At 39.9% G+C, this 27,057-nt stretch overlaps 3 protein-coding genes across 13 annotated transcripts; 1 reads left to right on the plus strand and 2 right to left on the minus strand.

Moving 5' to 3' along the window:
* Window positions 1-360: 360 nt before the first annotated feature.
* atg3 (autophagy related 3) lies at window positions 361-5,370 on the minus strand. Of its 2 annotated transcripts, none has more exons than XM_077015268.1 (12): window positions 4,957-5,370; window positions 4,394-4,435; window positions 4,247-4,296; window positions 3,743-3,813; window positions 3,456-3,563; window positions 3,326-3,375; window positions 3,097-3,187; window positions 2,964-2,998; window positions 2,692-2,847; window positions 2,432-2,559; window positions 1,815-1,891; window positions 361-1,154 (listed from the first exon to the last, which is right to left on the minus strand). In XM_077015268.1, the coding sequence occupies exons 1-12, from the start codon at window positions 5,026-5,028 to the stop codon at window positions 979-981; spliced, it is 1,056 nt and encodes a 351-aa protein (XP_076871383.1). In that variant the 5' UTR covers window positions 5,029-5,370; the 3' UTR covers window positions 361-978. The 2 variants fall into 2 exon arrangements, with proteins under 2 accessions (XP_076871383.1, XP_076871382.1); XM_077015267.1 differs by having other exon boundaries at window positions 1,039-1,406; window positions 1,823-1,891; window positions 4,957-5,357.
* Window positions 5,371-9,417: 4,047 nt separating this feature from the next.
* On the plus strand, window positions 9,418-14,068 carry gpr161a (G protein-coupled receptor 161a). 2 transcript variants are annotated; one of them, XM_077015269.1, is made up of 6 exons: window positions 9,418-9,608; window positions 10,132-10,558; window positions 11,010-11,731; window positions 12,271-12,378; window positions 12,482-12,601; window positions 12,863-14,068. In XM_077015269.1, the coding sequence occupies exons 2-6, from the start codon at window positions 10,200-10,202 to the stop codon at window positions 13,120-13,122; spliced, it is 1,569 nt and encodes a 522-aa protein (XP_076871384.1). In that variant the 5' UTR covers window positions 9,418-9,608; window positions 10,132-10,199; the 3' UTR covers window positions 13,123-14,068. The 2 variants fall into 2 exon arrangements, with proteins under 2 accessions (XP_076871384.1, XP_076871385.1); XM_077015270.1 differs by having other exon boundaries at window positions 10,135-10,558.
* A 1,307-nt stretch (window positions 14,069-15,375) lies between these two features.
* On the minus strand, window positions 15,376-27,024 carry LOC143521851 (DDB1- and CUL4-associated factor 6-like). 9 transcript variants are annotated; one of them, XM_077015274.1, is made up of 19 exons: window positions 26,872-27,017; window positions 26,636-26,692; window positions 26,381-26,522; window positions 26,171-26,232; window positions 25,999-26,091; window positions 25,735-25,917; window positions 25,435-25,548; window positions 25,192-25,327; window positions 24,081-24,292; window positions 22,583-22,673; window positions 22,122-22,235; window positions 21,814-21,990; window positions 20,654-20,798; window positions 19,789-19,830; window positions 17,841-17,979; window positions 17,400-17,556; window positions 17,095-17,183; window positions 16,372-16,477; window positions 15,376-16,224 (listed from the first exon to the last, which is right to left on the minus strand). In XM_077015274.1, the coding sequence occupies exons 3-19, from the start codon at window positions 26,469-26,471 to the stop codon at window positions 16,172-16,174; spliced, it is 2,004 nt and encodes a 667-aa protein (XP_076871389.1). In that variant the 5' UTR covers window positions 26,472-26,522; window positions 26,636-26,692; window positions 26,872-27,017; the 3' UTR covers window positions 15,376-16,171. The 9 variants fall into 9 exon arrangements, with proteins under 9 accessions (XP_076871389.1, XP_076871387.1, XP_076871388.1 ...); XM_077015272.1 differs by having other exon boundaries at window positions 26,381-26,692; XM_077015273.1 differs by having other exon boundaries at window positions 26,636-27,017.
* Window positions 27,025-27,057: the final 33 nt, after the last annotated feature.

Raw genomic sequence — 27,057 nt, forward strand, 5'->3', positions numbered from 1 at the left:
AACTCTGAGTTCACTAAAACCCAGATTTTCTGTTCCAGAAAACAGGTTAAAACAAACACAGTGTCAGTTGCTGTAGCAACTCTGAAGCTAACCTGCCTGTTGGCAGGTTTACTTAAACCTATGCCTGAGTTACAAATACACTTCATTGTGGCATGCTCTTTCCTCGAGGATCCTGTGGATATTGAAGCTCAATTTATTCGCAGAGCTCTTCATCGGGAAAAATAAGCAACTCGAAACAGAAAGAAAAGCATGCATTAATTTAATAAAAAGGTTCTTAAACTTAAAATACAAACTTAGACAAACTCAGTAGAAGTATTTTATACTGTTATAACTTTTTATTTCAAAAGAAAACAGAAAATAAACTATAAAATTACAATTTTATTCATACATTCACATTTCAAAAATTAAAATTGACAGAAAAACAATTAAGCACAGCCAAAAGAGTTATTCCAAAACTGCCAAAAGCACATTCAAAGAACAGCAGATGATTCTGCCAACACCAAAAGATGATCTGCTGTTGTGTCCCTGATGACTAATGTTTTGAATGACACTGGCAAAACAACTGTCATTTTGCTTTCTTTTTTCACACTTCTGCAGTGATGTATATTCAAAGCCATTGCTACAGGTTAAAGTGCTAATGGCAAATCAATATGCAGATTTTTACATCTAACACAGTAAATACATCACAAAACATTTGGTGTAAACTTCATAAGGGCTGTGCAATATTAAATAAAAAAAATGTTAAAAGAAATTACAGCAGATGTACAGCATCTCAACACTATAGTGGCCTGGAGACCAGACACTAGTTCCAACATTCACACAGTAACATAGTAAGACAGACTGGCATAAATTAGACCATTTTACAAGATCAACAGGTCAATCACTGAAATTTATTGCACACCCTGTCAGAGGCTACAGATGGCATACGTAATGTTGATTAGACCAATAAAGCATATTATAGCCACTTTCTGAAGCAGTTCATTTACCAGTAATGTGTAACAGAATAGTACAGTTAGTACTGTGGTAGCACATGTTTAATTCCAATATGAGTACTAAATGCTTTAAGCATGAAGACAGCAACAGGAAAAGAGCAACTATGTGCCTTTCATAGAAAATGGGAGGCAGCCATGGTGATATTACATTTTGGAATAGTGTAGCCGTCACCCATTCAGCAGATCCTTTTCCCATGCAAATACACCATTTCATACGACACGTAATGTTAAATATTTCAGACTTGTCTACATGTTACTTGACATTGTCTGCATAGTGACATATAGCTCCTATTAAAAAAGTTGATGACAGCTAATTTTGGGCAGTCTGGAGTTTACATGGTGAAGTGTCTTGTGTAATCATATTCTATTGTTGGAATGACGGCTTGCACAAATTTTAAGAAAATCAGGAGGTACCTGGGGGTCATAGTTAAGGAAGCATTAAAATGTAAAAGAACCTATGACTAATAATTATTTTCATTCTGCCATTAATGCCCTATAGAATGAAGCAGTAGTGAAGAAATGTCAAGACTCTGAGACAAAGAATGTAACATGTAATTTTGGTCCCCGTTAAAGAACTTAAAAAGTTACGTTATAAACTTATGTTCAGAGACATGAGGAGCCAAAAGCAAAAACCCTCAATTTAAAATGAATTTATGTGGTCTATAAACTATAAAGTGTAAACATTTTAATACAATACACACTGGGCTAAACTTTTTATCTAAAAACATGATACATTCAAGGTAATTGTAGCTGTAATCCCAGCCTAAACATTGTACTCACAATGTACTACAACTGTTGATGTGTACTGGTTATTGACTATGAAAGGATACATATGAACCCCAAGTTCTCCTCCACCTTCAGCCACAGTCTCGATGATCTTCTTCATCACTTCTGCATGTCTTGGGAGGACATAAGCAAAGTCAAGTTTTTTTAACAACACAAGTAGTTGTAAAGCAGTTTTACAAACTCATGGATCCAGGGAGCAGCGGACAAATATTAATGCACTAGGCAAAGCATCACAGTCCAACTACCGACCCATGAATTGTTATGGGGTTTTTAAATTGGATTAGAGTTGTTCTTCCATATATAGACACAAGGGTCTAAACAAAAGGTTGTAAATATTTCAGGGCATGTACAACATAAGCATATCTTTAACATAAGTGAAGGGCATGTGAAGAAAAAATAATAAATTGCAATGTTGACAGTGTTAAGCAGCTGTTATGAATATTTAATAAAATTCTGACATTTCTACATTTCCACATTTCATATTTAAACAGGATATGGAGGCAAGACTATATCAGTAATCATGATATATATGTAATGAATAATTGCCCTAAAGAATGCAATATTTGATCTGGCCAACAGAGTACATCTTTCATTCCTGTCACAAAGGAATGTTCTAGAAGAGTCGGCAAAGCATCCTGTCAGTACTTCATTACCTGCATGGATGCACAGAGCACATTGCAGGAGGAGGCAGGTGTGGATGGTTCTCAATGGTGACCGTTTTCTTTACATGATCTTGGCTGATGTCTTCATACATCTGGTCTACAGTGAGAGGATGCCTTTCCTAAGCAACCACCACACAACACAACACAACCACACACACACACAATGACTGATGACATGAATACACTACATATGCACAACATTTTTTACTTTTTAAAACTTTTGCATCTTTCTGTGAGGGCTGTACACGAACCTCATCATATCCAAAGAGCCAGAGCCTGGGAGTTTGATAGTACTTGTCATATGTGATGTATAGGTCATAGGTTCTTGTCTGGAGAATGACATCTTCACCACCTGCCTCAGCCTTGCCTTTGGCTGTATCTACTAATTTACTGGTATCAAGGGTGGCCTATTCAGATGAAGGGCAAAAAAAACAAGCAAAAAACAAAAAAGGATTTTAGAAGAAGAGGGATTAACATTAGGAATTTTAGGAAGACCTCTGGTAGTAACTCTTTTACACTGTACCTCATCTGTTTCCAAAAGCCCACTTTCTTCATATTCTGAAATATAAAGTCTATGTTTATATCCAGAGCACATGTTCACTTCAAGAAGACAGTCAACGTTCCAACCAAAAAGAAGCAAAGCTTTCTGCAGTAACCTTCCATATCTGCTGCTTCCCCTTCTTCATCATCCTCGTCATCATCATCTCCATTTCCACTATTAAGTTGTACATTCATGTTCAAATTGTCCTACAGAATTAATAAAACAGTCAATTGTCATGTTAAATTATGAATTGTCCAGATCATGTTGCATAGCTGCAAAACTTAAACACCGGATTTTCTGAAAATCAAAAGAAATTTGAGTATTTCATTAAAGTACAGCCTTACTTTGTTATCCAAAGAGATTTCCCGAACTGCCTCTGTAACGCCCGTGATACCTGGCAATGTCGAAGTTATACATTTGGTGAGCCACATTTCCTCACAAAGAAAGGATACACACATGTCAATGTTGTCCTACCAGCATTATGATAGGTGTCAACCCAGCCTCCATCTCCATCATCCTCTTCTATAATGGCCTCCAGCTCATCGGAGTACTCCATTTGTTTACAGCGCTTGTAACATGGAACTGAAGTGGAAAAGGCTGTACTGTGAATTTTCATCTCAATGGCATCTCAAGACTTGTTTTATGTACATAGTACCATTTTATGAGCACCAGCAGGTAAAAAAATCTAATTCCATTTAGATTTGTTTTGCATATGGGAATAAGTACTAGAATTTCACAGCTTAAATGGCCCTCTTCCTTACCATTTCGGGTTAAGAGGAACTGCTTGTCTTTAGGCAAGTAAGGCTTCACCTTTGCTTCTTCTCCAGATGCCCTACATAAAAATAAATACATTTCACTTAACTGTGTATGCTGACTGATCAGAGCAAACCTATATTTTGTTTATGTCAAATCAAATTCTCATTTGAATTATATGGACATTATTCAATGCAAACCCACAATCAATATTCTAACATAGCAACTAAAAATGCCTCTTTTGGTGGTCAGTTTAGTTTCAAATTGTCCACAGGACAGCAGAACTCAAAATTCAGGATTTTCAGAACATTTCAGAACATCTAATGTTGTGCAGTTGAAGTAATGACCTCAGGAGAGTCCAGCAGATGTGCACAGCATCTTGCTACATAAGACTACACCAAACTAGAACTAAACTGGCTCTAGAACTTTAGTGTATACCAGTCAAAGGTCACACCCAAGTGAACGTTGTAACAGGGTCTCAGACACTAAAAACAAACTACAGTAGTTCTTACCATTTCCATGTGGGGCAATGATGAACAAGGTGATCTCCTGCAGCAACAAACTGCACAAAACGTTTACAATGATTATTTTTAGTTTACAGTCTAGTTTGTCTATTCCTAAAAACTTAATCACAACAACAACAACAATAAACCATTCACCTCTTCTGGAGTTATAACTCCAGTTTCCTTAAATTTGGATTCCTGAAATGGAGAACAAAGAACAATGAAACAAACTCTGAAAAACGCTTTCGAGATAAAGCGAAACGTTGCAGTTACGGCAGAAATGTTCACACATACATGAGAACCAGACTCATGTGGGTCGGCTGCTGCTAACAGTAACGCTTGTAGACATCTTAATGCATGCGAGTTATATTACTAATAGAATCAGTTAGAATCAATTCAGGTTCTTATCTATCAAATATTGATTTACCCAGGAGAAGAATTAATTGCCTGCTTGTCACTGAACTTTGTGCCGGCTGGCAATGCTAGTTTCCCTTTACGAGTTTACAGAATGTAGGATTAACACGTCGTTCTTCGAAATGAGCAATTTGGCAGTGTTGGAGTGATCTATACCTCCCGGCTGGTTGATGGAGGGACAGAGGAAACATACTGCCAAACAACATCTCTGAAGTGCACCTGGCTGGTGTTCCGACCTAGACAGCTGGCTACGTTAGATAGCGAGATAGGTAGGAAACATGACAAGCTAGCACACGTACTCTTACCTTCAGAACTGGCGTTAGAAACTCGGCCACCCCCAGAGCTGTGCCTTTGACTGAATTAATCACGTTCTGCATAATGCCAAAGTACCGTTTACACAATAGAAACCCCTACACCGCAACGACGCTTTGGATTCAACGACAGGAACAAACGAGCACTGTTTACTGACTTCTCCAGCATCCAGCAAGCACACCATAAGTCACATGACCGACACCATCTGACTATTATTTCCGCCACGAAGATCTCGCGAAACACCGCTGTTCTTAACGAGAACGCTGTCCTTCGAGGCGTTTTGGGCAAATGTGCTGATCTTTGAAGTATTTTCTTTAAAATGTTTCTCGTGTTTGCATCTCCAGGGACACACCATGCTCTCGAATACCATATTTTAATGAATGTAACATTTGATGGGGTGAATGAAAGTAACTTTTCAACGCATTTGTCCCAAGTTGTGACCTCGTGCTGAACAAGGAATATTATACCACAGTTAGTTCCGACCCTACAATGTGATTGGCTGAGAGGCGATCTAGGAGTGCCGATATTACATGTTATAGCACTGTAACCGAAGCTCTCCATGTATTACTCCGCCACAAACAGGTAACCTAGCAACGAAGCAGCGTTTACAAGCCAAACAGCGCAACTATAAACAAGCAGCAACATTATCAAAATGAATTACAGGGAGTTCGTTAAATCTATTGGCTTCGAAAGCATTTGTTTCGATCTGAAACTGGAGGATGAAGCTATAAATGACCAGCCTGATTCCTCCAATGAGCCAAGGTTTGTCACGCTTACAAACAATGATTTGGATGAGCTGGAAATTCAGAGAAACGAAGTTAATACCGTAAAACAAACGTCCTGGGCTCTTAATATATTTACATCCTGGTTAAAAAGCAATGACATTGCAGTCGATTTTAGTATTATCAACAAAAATGAAATGAATCAGCTTTTACGCCGTTTTTATGGATCCGTCAGAAACGTGAAGGGAGAGTTATATAGCATCAGCAGCTTCGTTGGTTTAAGAGCTGGACTGAACAGATACCTGAACGAACATCCGATCAGCCGTGGATGGACAATAATTGTTGTACTTTATTTTTAATAAATTCAACTTTATCAATAGTTGTTTTTGTGTATATTTACCTCTATAATATTTATTGGGTAAGGCTATTCCAGTGTTGTGTAAGTTTAGCAGCGAGCCATTGAATGGAACTATTTTAACTGGCGGAGTATTTTACCAAACAGGTCGTATTTTCTCATCCTCTTTTACTCAAAATCTTTCAATAAACAGCGATAATGGAACTGTGGTATAATCGCAATAATACACTCGAGGTTCGTGCTATAACGGGTAATATCGGCACTGCTGTGCTGATCTACGGCACTCGGCCTGCGGCCTCGTGCCTACGACCGCAGCACAGCAGTGCCGATATTACCCGTTATAGCACTCCCTCTCGTGTATTATTGCGTCAATGAACCACAGAAAAACGTGTGAAGTGAAATGTACTTGAGATTAATCGCTTGCTTTTCCAGTGTTCACCTCCACTGAAAATGTCCCTAAATCAAGCACATCACTGAAATTGCATGGTGTTAAATGTGTTGTGTAGTTATGCTCAATAACCCAGGTTAAATTTAAGGCATTATGGCTATCATATTGACTTTTAACCCTTCGGTTTTGTTGACCTCACGTTTTTTACTTTAGTGTTCCCGGTCTTCAGAGACCGGTCTGTTTTAACACACAAAAAAAATTTTCACCACCTTGCAAACATAGGCATAACGTGTGTGTGTCTGTAGGTGTGTGTGTAGGTGTGTCTGTGTGTGTGTGTGTGTGTGTGTGTGTGTGTGTGTGTGTGTGTCTGTCTGTGTGTGTAGGTGTGTGTGTGTGAGTGAGTGTGTGTGTGTGTGCGTGTCTGTGTGTGTTTAGGTGTGTGTGTGTGTGTGTGTGTTTAGGTGCGTGTGTAGGTGTGTGAGTGAGTGAGAGTGTGTGTGTGTGTGTGTGTGTGTGTGTGTGTGTGTGTGCACGCGCGCATGTGAATTCATGCACATGAGTGGCATGTCACACTCAGATCAGAGTGTGCCTTGCAAACATAGGCATAACGTGTGTGTGTCTGTGTCTGTAGGTGTGTGTGTAGGTGTGTCTGTGTGTCTGTGTGTGTAGGTGTGTGTGTGTGTGAGTGAGTGAGTGTGTGTGTGTTTAGGTGTGTGTGTAGGTGTGTGAGTGAGTGAGTGAGTGTGTGTGTGTGCGTGTGTGTGTGTGTGTGTGTGTGTGTGAATTCATCACACTCAGATCAGAGTGTGCCTTGCAAACATAGGCATAACGTGTGTGTGTCTGTGTCTGTAGGTGTGTGTGTGTATGTCTGTGTGTGTGTGTCTGTGTGTGTGTGTGTGTGTGTGTGTGTGTGTGTGTGTGTGTGTGTGTGTGTGTGTGTGTGTGTGTGTGTGTGTGAATTCATGCACATGAGTGGCATGTCACACTCAGATCAGAGGGGCCTTGCAAACATAGGCATAACATGTGTGTGTGTGTGTCTGTGTCTGTGTGTGTAGGTGTGTCTGTATATGTGTGTGTCTGTATGTGTGTAGGTGTGTGTGTGAGCGAGTGAGTGAGCGAGTGAGTGAGCGAGCGAGTGAGTGTCTGTGTGTGTGAATTCATCACACTCAGATCAGAGTGTGCCTTGCAAACATAGGCATAACATGTGTGTGTGTCTGTGTCTGTAGGTGTGTGTGTATGTGTGTCTGTGTGTGTGTCTGTGTGTGTAGGTGTGTGTGTGTGTGTGTGTGAATTCATGCACATGAGTGGCATGTCACACTCAGATCAGAGGGGCCTTGCAAACATAGGCATAACATGTGTGTGTGTGTGTCTGTGTGTGTAGGTGTGTGTGTAGGTGTGTCTGTATATGTGTGTGTCTGTATGTGTGTAGGTGTGTGTGTGAGCGAGTGAGTGAGTGAGCGAGTGAGTGAGCGAGCGAGTGAGTGTCTGTGTGTGTATAGGTGTGTGTGTGTGTGTCTGTGTGTGTTTAGGTGTGTGTGTGTGTGTGTAGGTGTGTGTGTGTGTGTGGGTGTGTGTGTGTGTGTGGGTGTGTGTGTGTGTGTGTGTTTAGGTGTGTGTATAGGTGTGCGTGTGTGTGTGTGTGAGAGAGCGAGTGTGTGTGTGTGTGTAGGTGTGTGTCTGTGGGTGTGTGTGTGTGTGTGTGTGTCTGTGTGTGTGTAGGTGTGTGTCTGTGTGTGTAGGTGTGTGTGTGTGTGTGAGTGTGTGTGTGTCTGTGTGTGTAGGTGTGTGTGTAGGTGTGTGTAGGTGTGTGTGTGTGAGTGTGTATGGGGATGTTTTCTGTCTGATAGATGAATATATTCTGAATACCCATTCATTTCCTGTGACGGTCACGCTTGACCGGCAACAACACAGATGTAAAACGTTGGTTTAAAACACTCAAAATTCAATGAAAAAGATGATCATCACTTTTATATGTTCCAGTGTATAGTGTGGAGGATGGCATAAGGCCTTGCAGCAATCAGATGTAAAACACAATATTTATGAGTGGTTTAAGTTGTAAATCGGTCAGATTTGACCCGAACACGACAGGAGGGTTAAACCCTGTGTTTATAGCATGGAAACATTTTACTAGGGCACATGAAAATAAAAAAAGGAAAAGAAAAGTGAAGATCGATTATGATTAATATAATAATTAACTTTTATTTAACTAAAATATGATTTGGAAGGGTAGGAACTCTGATTACATGTCAGTCTCACAGACACGGTATAACGAGAGATCGATCGAAACTCAAATTCATGAGTATCCAATGTTATCTAGACTGTGCACGTCCTTCTGGAGGGTAATTGGAAATACAGGTAAGGATTTCTTTGAAGTGGCACACAATACATTAAATGATGTTAACAGGTCATCTGTTGCGTTTTTGTAAATACATTAGCCAAAGGTTCGTGAAAGTGCGGCTCGTTTTCAGTAGGCTATAGATTTAATGATTATGAGTGTGTATCCTATACTGAAGCAAGGAGTTTATTCCAAAAGAGGAGTGTTGTGCAATACTACGGATGAGTTTGATTGGTCAAGATAAACCAAGGCGTTATCTTCTAAATTAGGGTGTATATCCATTAATAATTGGTCAAGAGTGATCACATGACCGTCATGACGTAGTCTGCGGGAACCTTTAATGGTCTTTGGTGGTCGGAAATCTTTCTTAATAACAACTATCAAAATAAACAGTTACGCACCAATTATAACAAGTGTTGGTGAGCCATTAGCACTGAACCCGTTTGCCCAGATGTAATTCTGTGCAAACGGGTTCATGCCATATGTAACACGAGTTACATTACAATACACCTCAGAAGTAAAAAAATGCATTCTGGTACTACATACTACCAATAAAACGTTTGTTGCCTAATTTTCGATGTTGTTAAAATGAGCTTCAGGATACATTCTCCTGATAGTTTAGAGTTCCCCATATTCACTTACACACAATGGCGAATGAAGACCACACACAGACTTACAGGCTGGGATATGAGGAAAAGAGAGAGAAGTTCGGCGCCATTGCAGTAGTAGGCGACTCTCCTTCCCCGTCCCTCTCCATCAATGTGTATTTGCCGGACACCAAACGTCAGCGTGTAGTGTACTGTAACGATGTTTAAAACTAGGATTTAATACGGCGCAATACCATGGTGAGTTATTTTCAAAGTAGATAAATCGCTACCATTCTTCAAGCAGCGTAAATACTTAACACTAAAGAACGTAAAGATTCAACATTAGCTAGCAGCTCATTTAAGAAGTGTTGTTGGATTAATTGAAAGCTGAGTTTAAAAAATCTTTTGACGACTTTATTGTAAGGTACTGGCCAAACTTGACCGAGAACTTCACCGACTCGACAGTCAGGGGAGTCGTTGGAGCATTAACTGAATTTCTGCAGTCAGAAATCTGATTTTTGTTGTTACATCTTGTTTAAAAATGCATTAAAACTCCGCTCCATGGCTGCATAGGTAGCTTAAATATTACTTTCACGTCAATAAGATTACGTTATTTGCGCATACTTGTATAGAACGATGCAAAATGTCCATTATGCACATTTTTCGTGGTATGTGACTGTAAAGATAAGGTAGTTTCCAGAGTTTCCTGTAATTTTCAGAACCGGTTAATTGCAGCGTCGTATTAACATTACCAGGGTCTAAGGTGTTATTCTCTCCAAAGCAGGTCTGAGATGACCGAGTCATGGATCTTAAGCCTCGCTCACCACTTGGGTGAACTACACCTTTCCTATGATGAATACAAGCAACGACACCCTTTTCAGGAATGCCACCAGCACGAACGACAACAGCAGCAGGATTACTGAATCAGTTTTTGTCTTGGCCATTGCTCTTTTAGTTTGTCTTAGCAACCTGCTCATAGTATTAACCCTCTACCGGAAACCATATCTGCTGACCCCCAGTAACAAGTTTGTCTTCAGCCTAACATTGTCCAACCTCCTACTGTCTGTCTTGGTGCTTCCATTTGTAGTTGCCAGTTCTCTGCAGCAGGAATGGCTATTTGGTGTAGTTTGGTGCAACTTCACAGCACTGTTGTATCTGCTCATCAGTGCTGCAAGCATGCTCACATTGGGAGCCATTGCCATTGACCGGTAAGGTTCGTCTTCTGTTTTTAGATTTTAGATTCATGGTGAAAATGTAATGGTGTGTCATATGTAAGAGTGATGTACAAATCGAATATGGTTAATTATCTGGTTAAGTTTTTATTATTGTCCTTTATATGTACAGTATGTGTTCCTCCACTGTTCTGTGACATAGGACCTTTTCAGTTAAATTCAAATCTGTGCTCAAGGCATCCTGAAATGGAAATGGAAGTGATCGGCCCAATTGTTATACTGGGGCATAAACCCTTTGTAGTTTACAGTGGGCGGAAACTGCATCATATCTTTATTCAAATTATATGATTCAGTACATTATTTCACAGTAATTATGTAGTAATTCTGTAATTATTTTAAAAGCTTTATTAGTGCAGCAGTACAGTTGACAGTTCTAGTATGCTAACTAACAAAAAACAATATGGCTGTTTCCTGTGTGTTTGTTTAGGTACTATGCCGTAGTACATCCAATGATCTACCCTACTAAGATCACAGGGAACCGGGCAGTGGTGGCCATCGTGTATGTATGGCTGCACTCCCTGGTGGGATGTCTTCCACCCCTTTTTGGCTGGTCCACCTTTGAGTTTGACCACTCCAAGTGGGCATGCATGGCGGCCTGGCATCAGGAGGCCAGCTACACTGTATTCTGGGTAGTGTGGTGCTGCCTACTTCCACTTGTGGCTATGGTGGTGTGCTATGGTCTCATTTTCCGCGTGGCACGCCACAAAGCACGCAAGGTGCACTGTGGAACTGTAGTTGTGGACCAGGATGGCACGTCCTCTTCACAGAAAAACGGGCGCAAGAGCTCCACCACCTCCAGCTCTTCCTTTGGCAATCGGAGGAACTTGATGTATGCTGGCAGCCAGTGCAAGGCTCTGGTTACTATTTTAGTGGTGATTGGGACGTTCTTACTGACGTGGGGGCCATACGTAATTGTGATTAGCACAGAGGCAATGTCGGGGAAGGGGAGTGTGTCTCCACGGATTGAGACTTTGGTTACCTGGCTGTCATTTGTAAGTGCTGTATGCCATCCTGTCATCTATGGGCTGTGGAATAAAACTGTGCGTAAGGAGTTGATGGGGATGTGCTTTGGTGACCGTTACTACCGACAGTCATTCATCAGCCACCACAGAAGCTCCGGCCTCTTCAGCGTCTCAAACCGGATCACAGGTCAGGTGGTATTGATTATAGCACACTAAACATTATGCCCATACATGCAGATATATACTGCATCTATCTTCTCTTTTTAAAAAGGAAATTGAAATAAACCCACAGAGGCAGTTGTAATTCAAAAATACCCTAAAGATATTTTTAAAAGGCTGTAAAACATTTCTAATGAATACTTAAGTGAGGCTGGCTTTTGTTTTGACTGTGTGGTTCTTATCCACAAATGCTAAACCTTTTAACACCTTCTATTGTTCTGGCTAGATTTAGGGTTTCCATTCTTTGTCTGCACTTCATTGAAATGCCTGTGATGAATAAGCGTCTGGCTAGTGCTGATATTGTTCCTTTGCATAACTGAAAAGGAAGCCAATTCTTATTTTGAGAAGGTAAATGGGTATGCAAGGGTTTGCAAAATCTGAACTAAACTAGAGCTAATGTTCAAAGATTTTTTCACGTAATGTTGAAAATGACTGACTTGCTCACTTGCTGAGGTTTCTATGACTTTAAAAGCAGGCAAAAAAATAGATTTTCTTCACATTCTGCAGATCTTGGTATGTCGCCGCATCTCACGGCCATGTTGGTGGGTGGAGATCAGATGTTAGGACCAGGAAGCAGTACAGAAGACACTGGATTTAGCTTCTCCCAGGAGTCAGGTATCTTCTACATCAGGGATATTATGTCATGGCAGGCTGGTGAATGGCTGGTGTATAATTTGCTTAGGTGTTCCATGTAGTTATTTTAAGGATGATTGTGCAGGCACTGACATCATGTTGTTGGATAATTCTGAGACATCAAACACGTCACACTACAGTGGATTATTCAGCAAACGCAGGAGCTCTGTGACATTTGAGGATCAGCCAGATCATCATTCTAAGGGTACGGCAGAATGGCCCTTGTTGCATGAATGGTGCAGAATGTGTGTTTGGGCTTTTAAATCCATTAGACATATAGACTAAATAGACTAAATGCTTTGCTACACACAAACGTACTGTTCTCTCGAGTCTTAAGGAACACCATAAAATAAAAAAAGTAAGAACTTAAACTTACAAAGTAAGAAACTACCGAAATGTGTGATGAATAATGTTGTGTGTAGTGGTTGTAATATAATGTGATTTTATTGACTCTGCTCCTGCTCAGGTGATCTCAGCCAGTGCACTCATGAGGTAACGATTGAGAACCACCAAACAATTGACAGCTATGCGTCCCTATTAGCAAAGTCTATTGAGAGTGATGTCAAGCTGCAGCTGTTTGGAGGTGAACTCCTGACTGAGAGCATTTTGCTCGCACGCCCGCCACAAAGAGGTCCCCGTTATCACAATGGCCAGAGGATCCGTCTAGAGAGCATTGATGAAGGAATAGTGAAGGATGAAGATGAAATAGAAGAAATATGTGCATAGTAGTGCTGAATGTACACAGTGCCAGTTGCATGTCAGTGACATAACATATTGAACTGTCTTGGGCTGTGTTCGAAATAGTCTACTACGTACTACTGGCATACTGATCGAGCCCCAAATCAGTATGCCGTATGCAGTATGTGACCAAAATGAAAATTTCCAGTACGCGAAACATACCCGGATGACCTACTACTTCCGCAAAATATTCCAGTACGCGAACAGAGCTATCTTCATGGTGTACTGCATCCCATCATGCAACGCTACGTTCACGTGACCCCGTAGTGTGCTTTGCTTTTGTCGCATACTGGAAACTGTACTGCATACTACTACGAGGACCAGTATGCAGTATCCAGTATATACTGAGTCCAGTATGCAGTATCCAGTATGTAGTAGTCTATTTCGAACACAGCCTTGGACTTTCATTTTAAGAACTGACATAAAATGATATACTATGACATCCGACACCAAAATAACTCTCGTATATACAACTGACTGTAAATTATTTGTTTTGTTTGTCAGTGCAGTGCCAAATACTGAGTTCTGAATCATCAAATTACATCAAATCACCATTTCACTACTTAACTTATTGTAAAAAAGTAGTAGTATATGCAAAAGAACTGGAGCCGTTTTGGAACGTTTTAGACCATTTTAGTCCATATATGACTTTAGAGCGCTGGTTAATTCTTCCTGCTGTTTTCAGTAGTGGCATAAATACATATGTGAATAAGGAAAATACTTATTTAATGGTTAAGTATTGTTATGTAGCCTGCCAAAATGAAGATGGATAAAAACACATTTCATGATGTGGAAATTTTTAAGCATAATGTTATTCAAGGTTTATATTTCACTGAAATTTTGTATTCTATAATAAAGATTATACACTGTTTTATACCACTAGTTCAACATTCTTATAAAGCAGTCTAAATAAAATTGTAATTTTTTTGTCACATTTATTGATGTGTTTGACTTTTTTTTATGTAATATTGCCAAATTGAGACATTTACCTTCATTTTCAGATGCAGAGAAACTGGTCCACACTTTTGCCTCATCAAGATTGGATTACTGTAATGGTCTTTTAATTGGATACTCTAAAAAGTCCCTAAAGAAACTCCAACTTGTACAGAATGCAGCAGCCAAAGTCTTAACTAGGGCTAGAAAATTCAGTCACATTAGTCCTACTCTCTGCATTGCAATGGCTTCTGGTAAAATTTCTGGTTAAACAAAGTCTAAAATGGTCTTGCCCCACACTATCTGAGTGAACTCATTGCATACAATAACCTGCCTTGCCTGCTGTGCTCTCAAAATGCAGGATTTCTTAGTTCCAAAAGTGATCAAAACTACAGGCAGAACCTTCTCCTTTAAAGTCCCCCAGTCTTCCAGCTCCAATCCGAGATTCTGACACAGTCCTAATCTTTAAATCTAGACTCAAGACTTACCTTAATCAAGGTAATGGACTACATATGAAGGTGTGGAGCTCAGGGACCCTGTCATTGAGTCGTTTGGTAATCTGAGAAGCTGATGCTGTCATCCAGTCATGTTATTATGTGTTCACTCTAGTTGTGCTGGTGCATACTAGGTATCTGGACCCATGTGCTTGTTATAAAAATCAATATGACTTTATTAGAATTGTTGTTTGTTTTAAAAAATCCATTATTTTGATAATTCATCACTGGATCCAGAGCTTACACATGCTTTGGACAGGATAGAGGAGTAATTTCTGTTTTGTATTTATAATATAAAAAAAATAGGATTGGAGTGAAATCTTAAATGGACCCATATTCTTCAACAGCAGAATTGTATCGTCATATTCTGGCATCCACTCCATGCAGTGATTGCAGAGGAACAAATCAAACTGTTTTCCATTATCAACTAAAACTATGCAGCTATTAGCAGTGTTTCTATTTAAAAACTAAATCAGTTTTAATTAATTTTATTATTCTAGAAATATCAGAAGGTCCACTTCACTCCATGCCCTCTTCATTCTTCATCCTTGCACTTTTATTTGCTGCATACACATGTACAATTGAAAGGCAGGAAAGACCTCTTTGTAGAGAAATTTCCTTATTGGCTAACGACTGGGATATGTTTTTTTTTATTTTCTTTTTTTTTTGCTGAGCCCAGGATGTGCACAGAGGCATTCATTTTCCCCCCAGCTATTTTAGTAATAGCAATCAGGATGTACACCTGGTTTAGCTGAAGCATTCTTAAAATAAACAATTTGCAGAAACCTGAAATATTTTTGTTTTAAGCAGATACATTTTTTATTAAAAAAACTTACAATCTACCCTATTACATTGCTTTAACATAGTTGTCTCAGGTGACCAACTATGCAATTTAAAGCATTGTGTATCTGATTTTACAATATGCATCTTGAAGTCATTTTTTAAAATGCATACATCCTCATGTTGTCTTCAAAGGAAAGAACAGCACGTCACTTATGTGAAACACAGAAGCTACTATGGTGTGCCCCACCCATCAGGGGATCATTATAAATCTCTTTAATATGGGTGATGCTTTTAGGATAGTGGCACATTACCATTTTTAAACAACAAAACTATTCAATCAAGCATTCATATTTGTTCCATTTGATAAATGTAAATAATAAATAATGATAAATGTCTTTAGTAAATAGTGAATATTTGTGCATGTGGATGTCAACACTAAGCAAGTTATGGGGCCGTCATGGCCTGGTGGTAGGAAACTGGTCTTGTGAACGGAGGGTCGTGGGTTCGATTCCCAGACCTGAGGCCATGATTGAGGTGCTCTTGAGCAACTGCTTCCCGGGTGCCGGGCTGGCTGCCCACTGCTCTGGGCACGTGTGATCCACAGCCCCCTAGTAGTCACTAGTGTGTGTGTGTGTGTGTGTGTGTGTGTGTGTGTGTTCTAACTACACAGATGGGTAAAAAGCGGAGGACAAATTTCGATTGTGGTGAAAAAAAAATCACAATTGACAAAATATGGCACATTTACAAGTTAGCAAATTAAGCTCTTGCCAAAATAAATACTGCATAACACATAAGATCTCATTGGCCATCATTTGCCAAACTGTGGATTAGTGTTCATTCTCTTGTCCTGAGCCTTCAGCTGAATCTCTTTCGAATCGATCTGAAAAGAAAATGACTACAGTGAGCTTGAATGAAGACAACATGATCTGAGTTTTGTAAAAAAATATAAGGCAATATAATGGACCTCTTGCTGAACAAATCAGAACTAAAGCTGATGTGTTACTGCAGAGGCGGAAGGTAAACTCACCTGAGCGTATGTGGCTGAGGGAGGCCAACATTCTGAGCACGAACGATGCTGGTACTGTTATAGTGCTTCTGTTCTCCTCCAGCATCCGCTCATTACGCATAATTACCTGCAGGGGGAGACAAACCATCCCATAAACGTGTATTAAAATGGTTTTGCTTGAAATACTACTTGGTCTGAGGTACACGTTTAAAGTAATGTGAAATATCTTAGGTCACTAAATAAAAGTTATTTAACAGGAAAAATTTATTTGAGCTGTAAGTGTTCATCTGATTTAAATAAAAGAAACAGACAACCCACATACTTAGTTTTTGCTCTTTTATACACTTCTACACAACTTCTGTTATGTGTTTTGGCCAGTTTGCAAATGTTTAATCTGTAGGTTTTAACTGAAATGTTTATTGTGTATAAAGTCATTCCCATGTTGAACACTGAAGCCAAAATGTATAATTAGTCACAATTAGGTATGGGAACTAAACGTGATTGTGTTGCCATTCTCCTAACATATTACAACCTTTTCAAAAAACACAACAAAATTGCTGTGGCTTCTTAATGTGTGAATGTTTATTTACATCAATACAATATGAATAAAGTAAATGCTATTGCACTAATGTTTATTGATATGTTGGACAGTGTTTTTGCGGACAAATAGCTTATAATGTATTGTGTGTATTACAATTTGGCCACTCATTTGATGGAGTCAGACCTGAAACAGAAGGAACTTACTTCTTCAGTCAGCACCCTGTCAAATGATGGAAACTCCTCCATAGGGGACCATATTTTTATATCATAATCAATTCCAGATGATGCCAGCACTGACAAAAAACAACCCACAAAGACATTATAAGGCATACATTTAAGACATTATATATGTGGTCTAAAATACATGCATCCAAATGTAATAATGATCATAGAACTCTATTGTATACCTGTATTTTATATGTTGCTATATATGCGATATATTCATATACTGTGCATTTCAGTGTTTAAAACTTCAGCTGAGCAGTGCTTAGGATGCTGGGAATGCTTACATGGCTCATATGGGTGCGGCTGTAGACAGTTGACAACGTGATTATCTGCTTCCAGCAGCATCACATGCTCTCCAGTGTGGCGGTCCCATATGAAGATGTGGCCACAGTCTGAACCACTCAGCACAAAGTTGTTGCCCCAGAAACATGCCTCTTTAATCTACTGTAGCAAATATATAATCAGTGTCCTCAAAGGCTGAAGGAACATCACTGTAATGTATTCCTTAACTTTTCATCATTTCGATACAATACTACAGTATACTGACATGCCTCAGCGTATGCCAGATTGTTAACCACATATTGTTGAGATTTTCTATGCAGTTTCGTTAAACTCCAGCTCCACAACACAAAGAGGTGATCAATGATCAACATTCCTGGGATTTTATACTTCTAAAATCCTGATGAACTAATATCTAGGTCTGTCACTGTTCACTGTGAACGTGCCATGGTTCGGGAATTACGGTGGCCCTTGAAGGATAATTTTGCAATAGGCCTTGTGATGTTCAGAGCCTCAGTCTCCTCCATCTCCTCTCGCTCCTTCCTTCTGCGGAAAATTTCCTGAATCCTGGCAGCTGCTGCCCGTCTAAACCAGAGGAAGAGCCATGAAGACATGCAGGAAATACACCTGGCGGCCATTTGAAGAAGCACAAGGACACAAGCAATCGTTTGTGTTTGAGGAGATATGAATACTAAGCTATGAACATTTAAAAGTGTGCAGTGAAGGTAGATGGCAGCAGTCCTACTCAATACCACACAATCAGAAACTTGAAGATAAGCTACTGTACATGTTCTGTGTTAATGCTGAGAAACGTTAAGTGTGAGAAACGTACATGAGCACCAAGACTTTAAGGCCCTGCTGTTGCTATCATCAGAAGCACATGACTATTATGATACAAACCTGACTATTATGATGTTCAGGACATACACTCCCCAGCCATTTTATTAGAAGCACCTTACTAGTACCAGGTTGGACCCCCTTTTGCATTCAGAACTGCTTTAATCCTTCATGGCATAGATTCAACAAGGTACTGTAATCATTCCTCAGAGTCTGGTCCATATTGACATGAGAGCATCACGCAGTTGCTACAGATTTGTTGGCTGCACATCCATGATGTGAATCTCCCGTTCCACCACATCCCAAAGGTGCTCTATTAGATTGAGATCTGGTGACTGTGGAGGCCATTTGAGTACAGTGAACTCATTGTCGTGTTCAAGAAACCAGTCTGAGATGATTCGCGCTTTATGACATGACGCGTTATCCTGCTGGAACTAGCCATTAGAAGATGGGTACACTGTGGTCATAAAGGAATGGACATGGTCAGCAACAATACTTAGGTAGTCCGTGGCATTGACACGATGCTCATTTGGTACTAATGGGCCCAAAGTGTGCCAGGAAAATAACCCCCACACCATTGCACCACCACCAGCCTGAAGCGTTGAGTCAAGGCAGGATGGATCCATGCTTTCATGTTGTTGACGCCAAATTCTGACCCTACCATCCAAATGTCGCAGCAGAAATCGAGACTCATCATGCCAGGCAACGTTTTTCCAATCTTCTATAGTCCAATTTTGGTGAGCCTGTGCGAATTGTAGCCTCAGTTTCCTGTTCTTAGCTGACAAGTGGGCCACCCGGTGTGGTCTTCTGCTTCTGTAGCCCATCTGCCTCAAGGTTTGACGTGTGTGTTCAGAGATTCTCTTCTGCATACCTCGGTTGTAACGACATGGTTGGTTAATTGAATTACTGTTGCTGATTTATCAGCTCGAACCTGTCTGGCCATTCTCCTCTGACCTCTGGCATCAACAAGGCATTTGCACCCACAGAACTGCCGCTAACTGGATATTTTCTCTTTTTCAGACCATTCACTGTAAACTGTAGAAATGGTTGTACATGAAAATCCCAGCATCAGCAGTTTCTGAAATACTCAGAGCAGCCGGTCTGGCACCAACAACCATGCCACGTTGAAAGTCACTTAGATCACCTTTCTTCCCCATTCTGATACTCGGTTTGAACTGCAGCAGATCGTCTTGGCCGTTTCTACATGCATTAATGCATTGAGTTGCTGTCATGTGATTGGCTGATTCAACATTTGTGTTAATGAACTGTTGCACAGGTGTACTTAATAAAGTGGCTGTGAGTGTAGTCAGAGCGGGCTGCACACCACTTTGGTCACGCGTGCACCACAGGCCCCTAGTAATCACTAGTGTGTGTGTGTTCTGACTGCATAGATGGGTAAATGTGGAGGACAAATTTCGATTGGGGTGAAAATCATAATTGACTAAATGTGGCAACTTAGATGTACAGGTTTGTTTTGTTATTGATGTGGTACTGAAGAATGATTTCTCTTACACATGCACGAACACACACAAATGTAATATAATAATGAATCTTTACCTGAGAACCCGATCTCCTATAGTTGATCCCCTTAAGTTTAATCTTTGGGGCAGAAAAAAAAAGATCATAAAACAAATGGGAGTCAGTGTAACTGACAATCTGACTGTTAGTATTACATGTTGCATTGTGTTAATGTGTATTTCAAACATACATATACATGCTCTCACTCACACACAAACACTCTCACACACACTCTCACCAGTCACTTTATTAGATACACCTTGCTAGTACTGGGTTGGAGCCCTTCTCCATTCTTAATTGCCTTCATTCTTTGTGGTACAGATTCATCATGCTGGAAACATTCCTCAGAGACTTTGGTCCATACTGACATGATCACAACATTATGCAGTTGATGCAGATTTGTTGGTTTCACATCCATAATGCCAATTCTCTGGTTCCAGCACATCTCAAAAGATGCTCTATTGGATTGAGATCTGCTGTTGAGGCCGTTTGAGTACATTGTCATGTTCAAGAACCCAGTTTGAGATGGTTTGAGCTTTGTGACGTGATGTGTTATCATACTGAACATATCCATCAGAAAACTGAGGCCATAAATGGATGGACATGGTCAGCAACAGCACAGGTGAGCTGTGGTTTGAAAGATACTAAATGTTTTTATTAATCATTTATTAAGAATGCTGTGTTTTCAGAGATGATCATCTGCATACCTCAGCAAAGAGTACTTATTTGAGTTAGTGTTGCCTTTCTAACCGCTTGAACCAGTCTGACCATTCTCCTCTGACATCAACAAGGCCTTATTCCTTTAGCACATAATCTTCACCATGTCTATATGCACTGATATTTGTTTTAATAAGCTGTTGAACAGGTGTACCTTATAAAGTGGCCAGTGTGTTTGTGTGTATACCTTGCAGATGATCCTCTAAGGGTGTGTGTGGAGGGAGCTTGTACTGTCTCATCTCCGCTGTCTTCAGTGCCTGACCCTTGGACGGCTGCACTCAGCTCTGTGTGAGAGTGTCCCTCAGCCTCCACTCTGCTGTGCCCTTCCATCTCTGTCCCAGTGTGCACACACATGCAACATTTGTCATATGATTATGACTGGCACATTTAAGACTGACTGATATGTCTATTTCCTACATCCTGTCTTCTGGAGGCCTCACCTGACTTGCTTAGCCCTGTTCTCTGGGCATGTCTTCTGCTCTCTCTTATACTGAGCCTCCTGCTGCACGGAGCTCTATAACTCAGTCCTGATTGGTTATTAATTAGGCCATGCCCAGTTAAACATATACATTAAAAAAACCCTGTCTGTCCACTTATGCATGATGACAGTCCAGGGTGAGCTTCACCTTCAACTGCTGTTGGAAGTCTGATGATGCTGTATTGCAGGCTGAAGATATGCTCTGGTTATGGAGGAACACCACCAGGGTAAGAACCCAACCCTGACATACAATTGCTGAATTATCAATTAATGGTTTTCACAAGTCTTGAAAAATGTATTAATCTGTGGCTTTCAAATTATATATCAATAATGGCTGTCAGGAAGTTGTTCATTGAAGAACAAATCCTTTGTTGCCACTGATGAAAGTGGAAAGAACATCCTTGCACACATCCTGATTTCTGTATTTATTTATTTATCTGCAATACACTTTTACATCACTGTCCCATGATGTAATTCAAAAGAGGAAACGGGTTTCATATTGATTAAAGGTTTGCTGACATACACTATAATAAAATGTATAAACCTGAATAATAATCTAAATAAATAATCTAAATAAAGAGGCAAAGGAAACACTGACATTTAATTAGATTAATCAAATTATTGATTAGACATTATTTAAATAAATGCCAATTCTGTATAACTTCTATCTACCTTTAAACTCACATTCTCACAGGCAGTGAAAATATTGATAAGTTTAAAATCAGTGGATTTTTGAGTGAACACTACAATGAACTCCCAGTAAAAATCACACTCCATGCTTGTACATCTAGTTAACAAACTTGAAACATGAATTTGGCTAATTACATAAAACCACATTTTTTCCATGTGTGAAACGAAGTGGAACTCACCATCATGCTGAGCAGTATGAGATGAGGTGGGGCCTGATGAGGAGGCGGAGCCTGCACCAGAGGTGTGGAAAGACACGGGGTGTGGGGTAGCCTGAACCTGCACACCATCCTCAACACTGGACTCTGCTTGAGCTCCGGCAGAAACCATGCTGGTATCAGCTGACTGAGTGACTGCCCCTAAAAAACGTATCCACAATGACGTCACACACACCTGGCTACCGGTGGCCAAGGTGTGCACTGCACATATATGCAGATTTGGTCTTATAGCATGACATGTCCTGGAAATGCCCCGTTATGGGAAGACTCACCACTTGGGTGTGAGGAGCGGACCCCGCCACTATGAGCCTCAATGGCTTCTTCAAACCAATGCGACAACATGCCTGACATCCTCTGCATCAGTGACACATTTGAGCTGGACTCTCCTGATGGGAGAAGAAGCACATGGGTGGACATCTGCTCATATCACACATGTTAAGGAAACAGAGTTGTTCTACACATTGGAGAGCTGCAGTGATGGAGGGACTATATGAGAGAGACATGAGATTAAAAAAAACCTTTCTTTGGAAATGGTAAAGAGAGCTGACTTTACTCAAGCTCAAAAGTGTTTTCAAACCCTTACTTTAGGGCAAATTGCTCAAAATAAATTGAGCAGCATGTATCACACAGTTTTCTAAGCATACCAGAAAGCTAATTCCCCTATGCTTTAATGTGTTTGTGTATTTGTGTGCAGTGAGGTTTTATTGTGGGTGAGGCTTTAGGTACCACTTACCATCTCGGTCCCTCTCACTTTCTGGACGGGCCCTGGGACCAGTGTCTGACCAATCACCTCTCAGTCTCAGTCGCTTTACAGATGGTTTCTGCTGTTAGAGGTGACATAACCAAAGATCTGTCAGGGTTCACATAAATGACAAAAATATTCCTATTGCCAGTACTGGCTCAGATAACTTTCCAGTGGCATCCTTAGTTAGCTTTGCATTCCTTAATATAGTTCCAGCAACAAATAACAAATCCTAAACTTTGAGATGTAACAGTATGAAAACTATGACTATGGTAACTGCCAATCAGTAATGCAATTATTATGAAGATATATGATTTTATCACAAATTGAACATAAACCTGATAACTACATTAGAAATGAAAAAATCTTTAAAATAAATTTTCAATTGGAGGATTAAGGAATAGAAAAAAGGGTGGAAGTGAGGGACAGATGAAGGATATCGGTATAATAAGTTCACAGCTTGGGGTCAACTGCTGAGTCTTTGATGGCAAAAGCTTGAGAATTAAGAGAATTATAAAATTTATAGGTTCCTATGGAAGTACGGAGGGTTAAATCAAATGATAGAAGATGTAGAAAGATTAGTGCAGTCAGTATAAAATGCAATTTGGTGACTGGACCTAGTAGTTCAATAAGCAAATGTAGTGGTTCTGTTTCTAAAGTTGGAGGAAGAATGAAGGATAGAGGAGAAGGGATGAATGATCCAGGTGTGAAAAGTGGACATGTCATCGCCAACAATCCACTGATCACCCAGCAAGTTTGGTCATTTTAGCTTGAATTGTGTTAAAATATATGAGAAGTCTATGGGAACAAATGGTCAAACAGAGGGATAAAAACTGATAAGAAGTAATCAGTGCTCAGCTACACAATTATTATTCCTTCTAGGTTTCTCAGTCATGTATCCCCCCATAATTGAGTTACAGTAAATGAAATAAGAGAGTGATACTTGACAAATAAGTCAAGCATGCTCAAAAGACTACTGTGATGGTGGTAGCCAGTTCTAGTTTATTTCTGTCTACAGTAGCTAGCTGCCTGCATTGAAGGCTGTTTTGGGAAAGGCATCTAAGCTCTCCACTCTGACACACAGCTTAGAATACGCAAAGCCTGCTGGGAAGAATGTGGCATCATGTGGCATCAGCACATTTTGTTCCACAGCAAAATGTGAACAGGTCCCCATCAGAACTGGTTTAAAACAGAATGTAAGCATTACAGTTTAGTAGCAATGGTGTAAGACTGTACAGTGGCATAATAAATATTACTTGATATATCTTGTGAAAAGAGATTCAGCAAGGACCCCTTTTAAATGAAGTAAATTGTCTGAGACTGTCCAGTTACATCATCTTTCCTAACATCATTCTGACTAACTACTGAGATACTGTCTGGTCTCAACCACCAAGATCCAGGTAACATAACCAGCTTAACCTCCCACTGTTTGAAAAGTTTTTTTGTATTTACAGAAATTGGTCTTGCCAGTTCCCTTCCTTAACCTCACCTCTTCTCTCTTGGACTCAGACAGTTCCTTTAATTTGGAAGCCTGGTTATTCTTGGGGTCAAAAAGGTAGATGTAGTCTGACGAGTAGCTGGCAAGTACCTCTTGCCCATCAGCGCTGTAGCACAGTGAGGTCACACGGCATGACCTGCTGAGCAGATGAGGAGGCACAAAGCGTAGGCAGATACCTGTAGCTCCACCACTGGAGAAGCTCCCTGGTTCATATTACAGAAGAATAAAGAATACTAAATTCTTAGTACATTGTCTCATACGTTGGAAAGTCTCTGATCTTGTGTTCAGGCAGATCTTTTGTGTTCACACACACGCACACGCACACACACACACACATATATATATATATATATATATATGTGTATATATATATATATATATATATGTATATATATATATATATATGTATATATATATATATATGTATATATATATATATATATATATATATATATATATGTATATATATATATATATATATATATATATATATATATATATATATATATATATATATATATATATATATATATATATATATAGATTAGGATTACCATACACTATATTGCCAAAAGTGTTCGCTCACCCATCCAAATATCAGGATCAGATGTTCCAATCACTTCCATGGCCACAGGTAAAATTAAGCACCTAGACATGCAGACTGTTTTTACAAACAGTGAAAGAATGGAATGGAAAGGCTTGACTGGCCTGCACAGAGCTCTGACCACAACTCAATAGATCACCATAGGGATGAATTAGAGCAGAGACTGAGAGCCAGGCCTTCTCGTCCAACCTCAGTATGTGACCTCACAAATACGTTTCTGGAAGAACGGTCAAAAATCCCCATAAATACACTCCTAAACCTTGTGGACAGCCTTCCCAGAAGAGTTAAAGCTGTTCTAGCTGCAAAGGGTGGACCAACGTCATATCGAACCCTATGGGTTATGAATGGGATGTCACTTAAGCTCATATGTGAGTCAAGGAAGGTGAGTGAATACTTTTGGCAATACAGTGTAGTTTTCTGCTCTCTGAATACAACATTTAAATCCAACACTCATGAACTCAATGACTTCCTTTTACCCTCAGACATCTTTTGTCACACCTGTAGTGATTGTCCCCAGCATCCTTCTGTCGTAGATGCGTACTGAGCTATCAGAGCAACCCAGAGCTAGGCAATAGGGCTCTACAGGTGAGATGGCCATGGAGCTGACAGCCCTATGGCAGTTTATGAGGACATCCTGATGCAACACAACAGAATGATAATGAACACCAATAAACAGAACATTCTGTATGTAAATATTGAACCAGTACACAGAAAACACAGAGAGAAGCATGTACTTGTTACCTCTTTGCATCTACTTTTGTTGCATTCCCTTTTTAACCTGACATCAAACCATCTGACAGTTCCATCCTCTCCACATGTGAGAAACGTATGTGGGTCCTTTGGCACTGTAAGAATCTGTAGGAAACATTAGTTCCAAAGGGAAAACCAACTATGAGGGACTAATAGTACATTACCTACATGTAAAAAGATAAAATTCTCACTTCAACGATCCAAGATGTCTTTAAAACTTACAGATATATCTAGAACACAGCATCTAATCCTCTGCAAGCTAAAAAAGGGTTCCTTTGAATGATGCTGTACCTCGTATACAGTTCCATGATGGCATGTAAACTTGTACTGAGTGATGTCAGGGCTGCGGCTGATGTTTGTATAGTGGATATTTCCATCCCCTGCTGAGGACACAACCCAGTTGTCACAGGACTCTGGCATGAATTTGGCACTGTAGATGTTGGACTGGTGATGAGAGGGAAAACCAAGCAGCACCTAGTGAATACAGAAAGCACAAGGTTGGTATAACATTTGGACGGCTTAAAAAACCATAAATTATAATAAAACTACTTTTACCTTCCTAGAATAAGGGTTTGTGATGACAAGATTGGTGTCATCTGATCCTGAAAGGAGGTATTCACCTGTATCATTCCAGCAGATTGTATTTACCTGGGCAAAAAGGCAATAATACTTTTACATTCCTTTATGCAGGTTGAATCCTTCCTTAAATGTATTATGGACTACTCACACAGCCATCATGGACAGTTAAAGAAGCTTCAAGTTTTAGTCTTTGGACAAATTCTCGTGTGCCTATAAAGAGTACACAAATTAACTAAATTGACTTTATTTTAAAATTGTTACAGCCAGGTCGACAAATGACAGGCAATATCCTGTGAATAGCGAGCCACTATGAAATCAGTAGCTACAGAACACGGACTACAAAACAGCGTTTTCTTACCTATGTAACCAGCTCGCACAAAATTAGCTCTTTCATCCAAGCCGAGTGAACGATTCCTTAAATCCCAAATTAGTTTACTCGTGCGAGGCATGATTGTGTCCGGTGTCTTGAAATGACTCTTATTCTATCGTGGCTGTGGAACCTTGTTTATCACAAATTTGCTGCTGTTTTTGAAGTTGTGCAACTGTACACACTACGTATGAAACTACAGCTGTCGCCACCGTCACCGGCGCGGACAGATAGTCACACACTTACCACAATGAAGCGCCTGGACAAACATTGTAAATGGCTATCCAAATGTGCTAAAAGTCACTGTAAAATGGTTATAAAGTCAGTGTAAAAACATACGATTTAAACACAAGTGCTGTTTTAAACGCTCGTACTGGTATGCTCAGTGTATTTCATTTACTTGCCCACAGTACACGTGCAAATTTCCAAGAACCGCTGTCTGTAATGATTAATAATTTTTAACAAGTTAAAACCTAATTCACCTATTTTTCGTAAATCCACATCACATGCACAATGAGCATTTTTGTGACGCAGAAAGTGTCTTATTTAACCGCTGAAAAAAGCCGTCAAATTCCGTGTGAAAGTACAACGGCCCCTTCTTGTGGCGCAGGTCGGATCCTGTTACATCACATGTCTTTTAAAGTCGTATAAACGCCTTTGAGTGGGCC

Source organism: Brachyhypopomus gauderio, chromosome 8 (assembly GCF_052324685.1).
Source record: "Brachyhypopomus gauderio isolate BG-103 chromosome 8, BGAUD_0.2, whole genome shotgun sequence".
NCBI lineage: Eukaryota > Metazoa > Chordata > Actinopteri > Gymnotiformes > Hypopomidae > Brachyhypopomus > Brachyhypopomus gauderio.